The sequence below is a fragment of the Aulonocara stuartgranti genome (genome assembly GCF_965226115.1).
Source record: "Aulonocara stuartgranti genome assembly, chromosome: 4".
Taxonomy (NCBI): Eukaryota; Metazoa; Chordata; class Actinopteri; order Cichliformes; family Cichlidae; genus Aulonocara; species Aulonocara stuartgranti.
In genome coordinates, this window is record NC_138942.1 from 21,452,451 (window position 1) to 21,465,140 (window position 12,690).

General features: G+C 42.4%; 1 protein-coding gene across 2 annotated transcripts; it reads left to right on the forward strand.

Moving 5' to 3' along the window:
• Positions 1-579: 579 nt before the first annotated feature.
• LOC309704346 (uncharacterized protein) lies at positions 580-9,490 on the forward strand. Of its 2 annotated transcripts, none has more exons than XM_082529438.1 (5): positions 580-965; positions 1,333-1,442; positions 3,721-3,813; positions 5,309-5,482; positions 8,469-9,490. In XM_082529438.1, the coding sequence occupies exons 1-5, from the start codon at positions 815-817 to the stop codon at positions 8,649-8,651; spliced, it is 711 nt and encodes a 236-aa protein (XP_082385564.1). In that variant the 5' UTR covers positions 580-814; the 3' UTR covers positions 8,652-9,490. The 2 variants fall into 2 exon arrangements, with proteins under 2 accessions (XP_082385564.1, XP_082385565.1); XM_082529439.1 differs by having other exon boundaries at positions 5,312-5,482.
• Positions 9,491-12,690: the final 3,200 nt, after the last annotated feature.

The window sequence follows — 12,690 nt, forward strand, 5'->3', positions numbered from 1 at the left end:
TCTCCTCGCTGTCTCGAGGGCAAAGTATAATATACTGATTCAATTCAGCAAGCTTGGGCCACAGCCAGATATGTGAAGTGCATATTAAGAGATCTGTTTTATCCTGTCTACGGGATGTCAGTGCCTCTCTCCACCTTTAAGATATAAAATAATGAAAGTATCTGGGGTGACATACTTTATGAAGTTTATCTAGTAAAAAAGGAGAAAAAGGGCGGGGGCGCATGTTTTCATAGTTTCCATCTATGAATACTAATGGTACATTTTGGGTCTTTGTTTGTGTAGAAAGCCTCTAAGGATGGGACACCCGCGGTTGCCAGGGTAACGGGACTCCAGCTCAGGAATCCGGGGTGTTAACTAACTTATACTGGTCTGGATGCCATTAGTTAAACAGCGGAGGAAGCAGCAATAGCAACCTGCTGTAATATTTATTCAGCAGCACAGACGCTGCTGTTTTCCGTGTCCGTGGCCTGGTGTCCTCCGCACATAGAGAGGGGTCCAGCTTAAAAATGCCTATTAGCCTAAGTAATGAGTCTGTGTGCCCGTGCGCTGCTGCTGCTTCCAGTCAGTGTCAGTCAGACCATAAACAAAACCAATGCTGCTGTCCGGCTCCAAGCCACAGCGACGTCACGCGCGCTTCGGGGAGGGCGTCAGTGCGCCGTCACGGGCTCTTAAACGCTGTGTGGCGTGTTTGACCGAGTGGAGAGAGTTTGAGATCCCCACTTTGCAGAGCGCATGTGGACTGCCAGCCTGTCCGGGACTGAGCGCACGATGAAGACGAGCGACAGGAGGACAGTTTCCTTTTCTGATCTGTAAGATGAGAGCCCCGGCGCTGAGGCCGAAGAGTTCAGGAGGATTTGTAAAGGGAAGATTAACAGTTCACGAAGGAGAAATGTCCACAACTGCAACTCCAACCATCCCCTCCTTCCAGCTGACATCTGATCAACTCACAGTGGTCGCTGCGTCCTGTAAGTAAAGCTTTAAGGATGTAATTCGAGTAAAAATCGTTTCTTTAGAGGGAGACATTTGGATACAGCATTTGGATTTAATCTAGCCACACATGCAGATAGCTATATATATATACAGGCTTTTAATGTCTCAGCTTTGGCTCTTATATTTACCAAGCCCATTAAAAACAAGCTTAGACACTTGAGTTTGTCATTTTAAACACACCAGAGAAACTCTGGACTGACATTTAAAAACAGTGAATAAGCACATTTTTATTTAAAAAAAACTCATCACAGGCTTCAAATGTGCAAAGTGAGTGGAAAGAAAATGCACAGTGTCTGACTCAGTGTGATTAAGTGACTTCTCATTCTCTCCGGCTTCAAGCAGTTTCCTCTCTGGTGTTCTTCGTGGTTATCGTGGTGCTGCTGTCCATCATCTACCGCAAGGATCCTCAGTGCTGCAGACTGTTTTCCTATCAGGGGCCACATGCAGATATGGTAAGGAAAAACAAACCACATGGCAGCGAGTGTATGTGTGTGTGGGTGGGGGTGAGGGTGAGGGGGGACAAAAAAAACGCCCTGATGCTGAGTTTTGTGGGGGGTTTTCTTTGTAAGGTGATCTGTATGTTCAGTTTCTCAGCACAAACTGTTGAGATTACACTCAAAGACAGGCCGGCACGCAGACATTAAGGCGTGTCAGATTGAATTTGCATAGCGGCACAAACATGGCCTACAATAAACTTGATATGATCAGTGTCAGTCAGTGAATTTGCTCCGGTGGAAATAGCGCGCTGCCAGAAATATCTCTTGAGTGCTGCACTATCTCTCCAATAGAATTGGACAGAATTAGCACTGATGCTACTTCAGCACCATAGTGGCCTAATTAAATCACTGCAAATCAAATTTATTTTTTTTCTGTCCCAGCATTGGCAGGGTGAAGCAAATCAACCCAAGTCCTTGGGTCTGTTTTTAGCTTGTGTGTTAAAAATCATACCTACAAAATAACATAACTGTTTGCTCACTAAAGAGAAACACTTGACTATCCTCAGTGCTGCAGGTGCTGGTGCAGGATAAACTAAAGAGGAAATGCAAATACTCCCAAAGAATTATACTGTTTATTAGTCGTCTGTTTCCTTTTCCTGACCCGTCTCTCCCCTCCATTAGTCCCCAGGGGTGAGGTTTGAGTGTTATCTTTAGATTGCAGAGACACAACTCATGCCTCCCTCCTTCAACTGACAGGAAGCTGTCTGTTCAGCTGTGTCTTTAATGGAGAGGCTCTGTTGTGCCTGAGTTTAAGGAACTAACAGACTGTTTCACTTGTACAAAGTGGCCATGCTGACCTCTGCTTACAGCTGTACCGTGTTGCTGATAAGAGAAGCACATGATGGTTTCTATTTACCCACAGGTCACGTACAGTGAACTGCACGTGACAGATTAGAGAGTGATGAGTGTCGTTACAATTCCTGCGATTAATTGTGGTGAAAAAGAGGCTTTCACTCTTTTGACCACAAGCGAGAGAAAGTGAAGATTGAGCAACACACACACACAGGCGCTCTTTCATTGTGTTTCATGTCTTCGACTTCATAGTCACATACCTTTCCCTGCTTCAGTTTGCTCCATGAATAGTGGACCGACCCCACGGTGGGTGTTGGAGGTGGGGGGGAGACAAGAGGGACAATGGGAGCTCCTTTAGGCTGCGGCGGAGGAGAAAAAAAGCACACTGCTGCTGGGGTCCTCCCCCGACTTCGACACTGATTTTACACGGTTGTGCTTTTTTCTTCACGCTGGCTGATTCAATGGCAGGCGACAAAAGCTCCTCTCCTTTTTTTTCCCTTTTCTCTTCGACGTGGTGACGTTTCTTTCTTTTTTTTTTATCCTCCCTCTCAAAAGTACAAACCAGTGAGGGGAAAATGACCTTTGACATCACCTTTTCTTGGTGCCATCTCTGTGTGTCTGTGAAACATAATGAGGGTTATGGCAAAGGTCGACAGATCGCGTCACTTTGATGGTGAGTGATGTCATCGTTTAAAAAGGCCTGGGAAAATAATAAATCTGATAAACTGATGATATGTTGATGTGACCCCGTGTTAGTGCAATCTGAGCTGCCTTTGTTGCTTCTGTGTGAGAAGAATCTCTATAGTATTCGCAGCAACTGCTGTTTAGCTCATATCTCTTGTCCTCATGCTGGATCTAAATCTCAGTCAGGCAACAAATTGACTTTGTGGTAAAGGCGGCTCAAATGACATAAAAAGGCCATAATGTGTATTGGAGTGTGCTCCTTAACAGGTACCCGCCGGGGCTACACGGGCAATAGAGGGACGCTGAAAAGACCACACGGTGTGGTTTGTTGCCTAGGGACCTTGATGACACAGTAGGACATCACATTGTTCTCCACACAAAGGAGACTCATTTAGACGTGAGGCAATTACCTCGTTTTACTAACGGCCTTTTTTCAGGATTTCTGCACCTCATACAGTGAGACACTGACGGGTCTTGTTTTATAGGAGGAGGAGGCACGGAAATCTGAGGGTGGTCGTCTTATTGATTAGATAATTTATGGTACTGCTGAACCAGCCGGTGCACCAAAGTGACTAAACAAGGCATGAAAATTGGTCAATTGGGCTGAAGTTAGTGGTTCTCAGCAACAAGAACCAGAAAAATGCTTCACCTAGTTAAACTCTAAAGGTGAAATTCCAGTCCCGTGTTTAATTAATAACTAAGGGTTTTTTTTTTCCTGTCCCGCAACTGCTTGAATTTATTACTGTTTGTTTTACAGGGTGCTCCCTCTCAGTACTACAGCAGCAGGCAGACGCTGGTGCCATCTCCTTTTCTCGAGCAGACACAGATCACTGATGACAGCAGCACTCAGGTGAGAGAGCCCATCATCTGCTATTAAGCCAAACAAAGCACCTCTCTTCCCCTCTGTGTATGCTAATGGTTAAGGCAGGGCCTTCATTCACATGCACACACTCTATAATACACATAGGCCGGAAAGTCCTCGTCTCTGAAGTGAATGTTTCTGATGAGATTTATCCTTTAACGTGGGTATCTGGGAATAATACCCATCTGGGGTATATGATGGGGGAAATAATTATTTGATACCTGCTGAATTTGTAAGTTTTCACACTTACAAAGAAATGTGCAGTCTCTGATTTCTATATAACATTGTATATTATAATATATATATAATATACATATATTATATACAGAATATCCATCATAAATCCAGTATTTAACACATTACATAAAAATAATAAACTGATTTGCATGTCACTGAGTGAGATAAATATTTGATCCACAAGCAAAACATGACGTAGTACTTGGTCGAATAACCTTTGTTGGCAAAAGCACAGCAGCAAAACGTTTTTTGTAGTTGGTTTTTGCCCACTCCTCTTTACAGAAGCTCTTTAAACTCATCCTTTGGGTTCTCGTCTAAGATTTTACATCCATTGGCCTCTCAATGTGCTGAAGCCATCCTGCACCCTTAGCAGAAACAGCCCCAAAGCATAATGTTCCCACCTCCTTGCTTAACTCTGGGGATGGTGTTTTCTGGGTCATACTCAGCATTTGTCTTCCTCCAAACATGGCAGGTCAAGTTGATGACAAAGACCTTTTGGTGTCATTTGACCACAGCCTTCTCTGAATTATTTAACCTATAGGTGTCTTCGGACGGGCCTGTACATGTGTCTTCTTGTGCAGATCCGTGTGGGCGCAGCAAGATTTCAATCCACTAGTGTAGTGCGTTACCAATGGTGCTCTTGGTGACTGTGGTCCCAACTGCCTGCCTCCTCCGGTATAGTTTTGGGATGATCCATCACAATTCTCATGAGAATGAGGGTAATTGTTAGTCATTTTATAAATTTTGCTTCTTGCTGACAGTGTTGTGGCTCCTCCTAATGTCCTCTGACAACTTTTTGGTCATGCCCGTGGTGGTGGAGAGGTTAGAATGGTAGAAAGTGATTATGTGGACAGGTTTGCTTTATACACGTAAAGAGCTGAGATGGTGAATGTCTGCAACTGACTGACTGATTGTAATTTGTATGTCACATGGCCACACAGAATTCTGGCTGGTTCAAATGCCTACTTCACTCATGCAAATCAGTTTATGTCTTTTATGTCATGTGTTTGGGGTTTTTTGTCTGGATTTTTGGTTGGTATTCTGTCTTTCTCCATTAAAATGAACCTAACATAAAAATCTATTTCATTTAATTTCTTTTCTTTTCTTTCATTTCTTTTTAAGTGAGAAAATCTATAAATTTAGCAGGGCTCAAACACTTATTTCCCCCACTAAACTTCAGACCACTTTTCACAAATAACATAAAGACACCTGCTTCTTGTCCCACTGTGGTCTGTTTACGTCTCAGCAGGCAGGTCAGCTGTTCTACGTCGGCCTGCCCTCCAGCTACAGCCTGCCTGTGCTGGAAGGCCCCCTGCCGAGGCTCCCCTCCTATGAGAGCGTCCGAAAGAAGGACCGCCAGAGGCAGATCCACATGATGATCGCAGACCGTTTTGGTCTCAATGGACCCATTGTGACTGAGGTGGGGTACACTAGAGACTAAAACTGCATTACACAGTTTGGTATTGTTGTAAAGCCTTTGGAAATGTAGCCCTTCAGGTGGTTTTGTTAAGCATGGGATTGTGGGAGAACATTAAATCTCCAAAAAAAGTCGGCTTTTTATTGAAAGCCCTCATTTCTATTGACACAGTGGGTGGAGATAACAGAATGAGACTCTCTTTATTATTGTTAATAGAAAGATGTTGGCACACAATGTTGTAACAAGACCTTAGACTGCATTCAGAGCGCAGTAAACAGGATGCAGTATCAGCTCATCTAATGCCTGCTGCCGAATTGTGCTGGCAGCTGCGTTTCGAGGTTTTACCGTGTTGATCTTTCGCTTAGCTTCTAGTTCGCACAACGCTTGAGCAAACAAGGTAATGAGAAAAAGGAACATCAAACATAATTAAAGCCTGCGTTCTGAGTGCAAACAGTGCCCAAGAATGCAGCTTTGTGCTCCCATCTTCCACCGTTTTTTTCTACTTTGACCTCCTCTCCGTTTCTTTAATTAAACACCCCCTAGCATGACTGCTCATCACCAAAGCACATTCACACACAATACTCTTCTGTCATCCCATCACTAGTCACTGACAAACATTCCTCTACACAATCTGAACTCTATCTTGCAAGAGTTCAGATGATGGACCCCTTTATTTCCCCGCCTGCCCTGCGTGGCCCGAGGCAGGACGGCAGTAAAACTTTGCAGCCTGGTATGCGTGCGCGTGTGGTGCGGGTATCAAACGGGGGGCAGGGTTGTGGGGTTGCACTTGTCGCCTGAGGGTCCCCAAGCAATTAAAAGATAAGAGGACTCAGTCAGGAAGCGTGAATCTGCTAGATGTGATGAGAAAGATAATATATTTGGGGGAAAAAAGTAACATGTTCCAGACAGCCAGGATGGGGATGGATTAATTGGTAATGTAAATACAAACACGTTCTGCTTCACCACAGGGTCAGATTTCAGTTCTTTCAGGCCTGTGGATGCTCTCAGATTAACTCAGTCCTTCCGGATTGTTCGAGGACTTTTAATTTCCTGAAGAATTTTGTGGTCTGCAACCTCGGTGGCATTACTGTGTGCTCTCAGACAGCTATGGAGAACAGTGCCCTTTGGCAACTTGGGAAATGTTTCCCAAAAGTCTTCAGAAGTCTCATCACTGCATACAAAGGCAGCAGTATGACAGTAACATGTATACACGTGCATCTCATTACTGAATGATATTCCATGTCTTTCCTTAAATCTGTATTAAGATAGCAGCTGTAAACATAATATTACCACTTGATTAATGCTATATTATAATGACCATGGAGTTTGCATGTTCTCCCTGTGCCCATGTGGGTTTCTTCTGGGTTTTCCAGCTTCCCCATCCACAGTCCAAAGACATACAAATTAGGTTAACTGGTTATTAGGACATAGATGTGAATGTGAGTGCAAATGGTGGTCAGTCTCTCTGCGTTGTATTTAATTCATGCTACTCCAGTTGTATTTGTTTGTGAAAGTATTTGCCTACAGAAAGCTGACAAAGCAGGGTTTTCAACCACTGCAAACTTTTCTCTGAGCAGTCGACCAAACTATCAACTATGTGGTTGACAAGTGGGCCAGAATAGGGAAGGAGTGACAGCAGAGTTAACCAGGAGTGAGAGAAGTGCGATCAAAAAAATACAGCAAGAAAAGTACCAAAAGTGGCCATTTCAGCTCCCTGTGTGTTATAATGGTGTGAAACCAGCCCAGTGAAGGAACAATGGGCTGGTTTCAGTCATTATGCAAATGTACTGTTTATAAGATTTGGGGAAACCTGCAGTCAGCCGAGACTGAAGAAGTCACTTGGATGAGTGACGAAACGTTTCTCCCACAAAACGCTATGTCCAGATGAACAGAATCAACTTTTGGAGATTTACTTACCTGGATGATTGAACATGCATCAAGACGAAAGCAAAATTATGAATTCCTGAAGTCCTGAATAAGTCGGAAATCTGAATTTCTGACTTCCCAGTCAGAATTTGAATCTAGAATGTTCCTTCAACTTGGATTTCTTACTTGGAAAGACAGAATAAAAAACAAACAAACAAAGTATTATGCTGTATTGCCAGTGATACAAGAGTTAGCTAACTTAGCTAACAAATCCTGTTTTTACTTGCTTTTGTTCCGATATCTGAGTTCGAAGGTATCTAGAACACGGTGGAACACCAACGACAGCACAATCTAGAGTAGGGCACAGATTAGTTGTACCACATGTTTCTGACATTGCCGCCATCTGACTGCAGGCAGCTGGGCAGTCTGAGCTGCCCTAAGCTGCCCAACGACTCCCAATATGCCACAGGTGTCGAACTCCAGGCCTCGAGTGTCCTGCAGGTTTTAGATGTGTCCTTCATCCACAGCTGATTTAAATGGCTAAATTACCTCTTCAACATGTCTTGAAGTTCTCCAGAAGCCTGGTAATGAACTAATCATTTGATTCAGGCTTGTTGACCCAGGGTGATATCTAAAGCTTGCAGGACACCGGCCCTCGAGATCTGGAGTTCGACACCCCTGCAATATGCTGTCACCATTGAACTGTCATTTCCCATTAGCCCTACGACAGACTCATGATCTGTCCAATCACAGCTAAAATAGGCTCCAGCTCCACCCCACACATCCCGCAAACCTGAATTGGATAAGCAGAAATAATGAATAGATGTCAGCAGCCTATTTTTTCACTCTGCAGAGATTATGTTACATTAGCATTTTGAGTCTGAAGAGCTGATTAAGTTTATTTTTCCATTAAGTTCTGTTAAATGCTTATCTTGGTCCACCTGCTGGCTGCTAACTTTATCTGAATCAGAGCAGTTAACCTGTGGATCTGAACACTCCACAGACCCTTCAGTTACTTGCTAATTTTAAACAATTAGCTATTCTGACCGACAGTTCAGCTCATAGATGTTCGTATAATATTTAGTGTAAAATCTCTTCTATCTTTTTCCCCCATCTCCTACAGCCTCCTCCAACATACGAAGAGAGCATCCGTCAGTCGGTGGAGCTGCCGTACGACATCCTCTCATCCAGCCTGGACGTCCCCTCTGCTCAGAGTTTCTACACCAACACTAGAGCCGTCGTTCAGACTGACACAGCGCCTCCAGCTAACTTTGAGGCCGCCGACAACACCGTCCTACCCATGTGACGCCGATCAAGCCATCAAGCTTTCTGGTGAATGTGAAGCAGAATTGCGATATTTAACGTAACGCAGATGCAGTTACTAAATCGACTGGATCCTTAACACTTGTGTACAAGATGATTCTGATACCTCAAAACTGACAGAGCTAATGTTGATCATGAGCTGGAAGGCAACCATACGAGGAGCCGCACACCCTGCAGGGAAGGACACGTTTGAATGTTAAAAATACTTTGTGACATTTACTGTGCTCTACCGTGCCCGTGAGTTTGAAAACAGAAACACTGAATACTCATAAAACTAAGGTGGCTGGCACATCTCGAACAGGAGAGGGCAGAACTGAAACATACCAAAAAAAGGGAACGACTATTTACTTTGTTGGTTACAGTGACGTGTATTAAATTCTGTTAATGGACTTATGTTTTCACAGTTAGCTCTTCTCATTTATTGTAATGTCCCCGAACTGGAAACCTCATTGTGTGGTTTTTAAAGAGGTCTGTTTGTTTAGTAGCTGCCGCAAAGCGGGCTTCTTTACCCCGCTGAGGCGATGCAACGCTGCTCTAGCTTGAGAGGGAGAATAAAAAAGGTGCTAATGAGAGTGCCTTTCATGGAATCGAAACTAGACATTCATTACAAAACCTTTGTCTTTACCCCATCTTTTGATTTTTTTCTATTTACACACCAGATTTTATGTCTTAATGTTCTGTGCGTTATTTTCTCTTACTTTCCATGTGCACGAGTCGTATGTTTGCCCTGCATATGTCTCGTACTGTATTTATTGAAGAAAGATAACTGACATCTTGTTATTTCTCTGTGGAAACAAATGTAATAAATACTTTTATTGCTTTGTTCGTGAATGTTTTTCATTACACAGCCGCAGTTTATGTATGTGGACCACATCCAAACCACTCACAGTGAGGTAAGATTTTATATGCGCGTGTCTGAGTGCATGTTGTTTTGAAAACAAAGGACAAATCAGGAAAATTTCATGGGAGATTGTTGTCTAATTAGTATTTCCCAAACTAATTTCCATGAATTTTATTGAATTCTGGAGTTCAATAAAAACTGGAATATTTTCAGTTTTTAGGTCCTAATATTCAAAAACAACTTCCTATGGCGAAACATTCCCATTATGGAAAAATAATGACCAGTCTTTCATTTTTATTGTAGCTTCACAGAGTGGAAAATCCTGAAAAAAATTACATAAAAGTTATAAACTGACTTTTTGTCATTGACTTCAATAAGGATTTGATACTCTATGAAGCTTGGTGAGAAGGCGACAACTGTTGGTGTCATTATTCAGAAATGGAAGAAATATAAAATGAATTCAGGCTCTATGCAAGATCTTGCCTCAACAGTGATCAGCCCAAAAAGTAAACAGGTGGAGCTTGTTAATGATCTGAAGGCAGTTGGACCAAAGTACACCACTAGTAAAACACGACGCTTTATTAAATTGAAATCTTGCTGTGCCACAAGGTCTACCTGCTCAACAAGACACGTATACGGCCCCGTCTTAGCTTTGCTAGTGAACATCTAAATAATTCAGAGAAGGCTTGGGAGAAAGTGCTGTGGTCAGAAAATCGACCTCTTTGCCATCAACCTGACCCAATACGTTTGGTGGAAGAGGAATCCTGAGTGTGTCCCAGAAAACACCATTTTTCCAAACCTGGTGACCAACTACGAGAAACGTCTTACCGCTGTGTTTGCCCACAACGATTTATCTACCAATACTAGATCATGTTTTGCTTGGGAATCAAATTATTATTTCCACTCAGTGACATGAAAATCAATCTATAACTTTTATGTAATGTGCTTTTTTCTAGCTTTCTGGTTGTAGTAATATGAACCGCTACTGAGTTCCACCATATCAGTGAATTACTGTTTTCTTTATATCACTTGTTTTCACCTTTGGCAATATAAAACTCCTTTCTGCTGCAGATCGTGTTCAATGATTATGTCGACTGAACTGTGTTTCATTCCATATAATACATGCAGTAATCTTGTCTCTAGGATATTTAATTTAGATCTCATTGATATTAGTTCTGTAAAAGCACTGCAATAAAGAACCGGCAGCTTTATTTTGCACTACCTGCAAGGTTTTATTTCTATTGCTGAAGCACTTGAGGGGCTCACACAAGAACAATAAAGCTGAGGCAGAACTAATGCAACCAAAGCATCAAGTCTGAAACTCTTCTGACCACTGACAAACCTTTAGCAGTTTACTTGCAATATCTCCTGCACTTCACCTGGAGTACTATTAACACTCAGTCTATGCATTTGTGACTTAGCAACATCTAATACCTGTTTATTAACCTTTTACAACCTTCAACTACTTATTTAGTATTTCATTTATCAATCGATGGTTCAGCTGCATTGTTTAGTCATCAGGAAACACTGATGACTTCCATTTGTATTAACAATCCGAGCCATTGTTAATACAAATGGAAAGTCTTAATAAAGACTGAAAATTACACAAAATATCTAGCTTGAGGTATTCCATACCTTACATTCACTATACTGACAAAGGTATTCAGTCACCCATCCAAATCATTGAATTCAGGTGTTCCAATCACTTCTGTGGCCACAGGTGTATAAAATCAAACATCCAGACATGCAGACTGCTTCTACAAACATTTATTAAAGGATACATCGCTTTCAGGAGCTCAGTGAGCTTTAGAGGTGTACGGTCATTGGATGTCACCTGTGGAACAAATCCACTTGTGAAATTTCCTCACTAATAAATATTCCACAGTCAGCTGTTAGTGGTATTATAACAAAGTGGAAACAACTGGGAACGACACCAACTCAGTCACAGAGTGGTAGCCCATGTTAAACCACAGAGCGGGGTCAGCAGATGCTGAGGATCATAGTACGTTGAGGTCGCCAACTTTCTACAGAGTCAGTCACAGACATCCAAACTTCACGTGGCCTTCAGGTTAGCTCAAGATCGGTGTGCAGAGAGCTTCATGGAATGGGTTTCCATGGCTGAGCAGCTGCAACAAAGCCTTACATTACCAAACACAATGCAAAGTGTCAGGTGCAGTGGTGTAAAGCATGCCGTAACTGGACTCTAGAGCGGTGGAGGTGTGTTCTCTGGAGTGACGAATCATGCTTCCCCATTTGGCATTCTGATGGACAAGTCTGGGTTTGAAAGGACAACACTATTTGTCCGGCTTCATTGTACTAAATGTAAAGTATCAATCAATCAACTGATTTCACTTGCAGACTTCAAAAGACATGCAAATGTTTTTGTGAAATCATCACTGGGAACTTGTTGTTGTATTTGATATGACTGTGTGAATTAGATAAATTTAGCTATTTTATTATTTCTTGTATTGTTGTAATTTTAATGTTTGTCCGGAACAGATCTGCCTTGTAAATGAGACATTGAGTTTCAATGGGACAACCTGTATAAATAAGGGTTAAATAAATTTTTTTTTAAAAAAAGGTTTGGTGGAGTGGGGATTATGTTCTGGGATTGTTTTTCAGCAGTTGGGCTTCAGGCCCTTAGTTCCAGTGAAACATGACTGCACACCAGTGCACAAAGTAACCTCTATAAAGACATGGATGAGCGAATTTGGTGTGGAAGAACTTGGTCTGCGCAGTCCTGACCCCAACCTGAGAGAAAACCTTTGGGGGAAATTAGAGTGGAGACTGCGAGCCAGGCCCATCTCGTCCAACATCAGTGTCTTACCTCACAAATGTTCTTCTGGGAGAATGTTCAAAAATTCCCATAAACACTTCTAAACCTTGTGGAAAGTCTTCCCAGAAGAGTTGAGGCTGTAAATCCATATTAAACTTTATGGATTAGGAACGGGATGTCACTCAAGTTCATTTGCGTGTGAGGGCAGACGAGGCAAACTTTTGACAATATAATGTGCCTTTTTAACAATAGACAGCCGTTACACAGTAAATCAAATGTTACGGTGATACATGTATAATCAGAGGCAGCAGTTTAAGCTGATGCTGAGATGACAGTGAACTTCCAGTATGCAAGGATTAAATCTAATATATCTGCGCTTCAAGTCTTGCAAGTGTGCCCTTAATA

Excerpts from the sequence above, each read along its gene's own strand:
- LOC309704346 (XM_082529438.1), top strand. The coding sequence starts at position 815 with ATGAGAGCCCCGGCGCTGAGGCCGAAGAGTTCAGGAGGATTTGTAAAG. Across the intron at positions 966-1,332 it reads CACAGTGGTCGCTGCGTCCT|TTTCCTCTCTGGTGTTCTTC; the intron begins GTAAGTAAAGCT and ends GGCTTCAAGCAG. Across the intron at positions 5,483-8,468 it reads ATGGACCCATTGTGACTGAG|CCTCCTCCAACATACGAAGA; the intron begins GTGGGGTACACT and ends CATCTCCTACAG.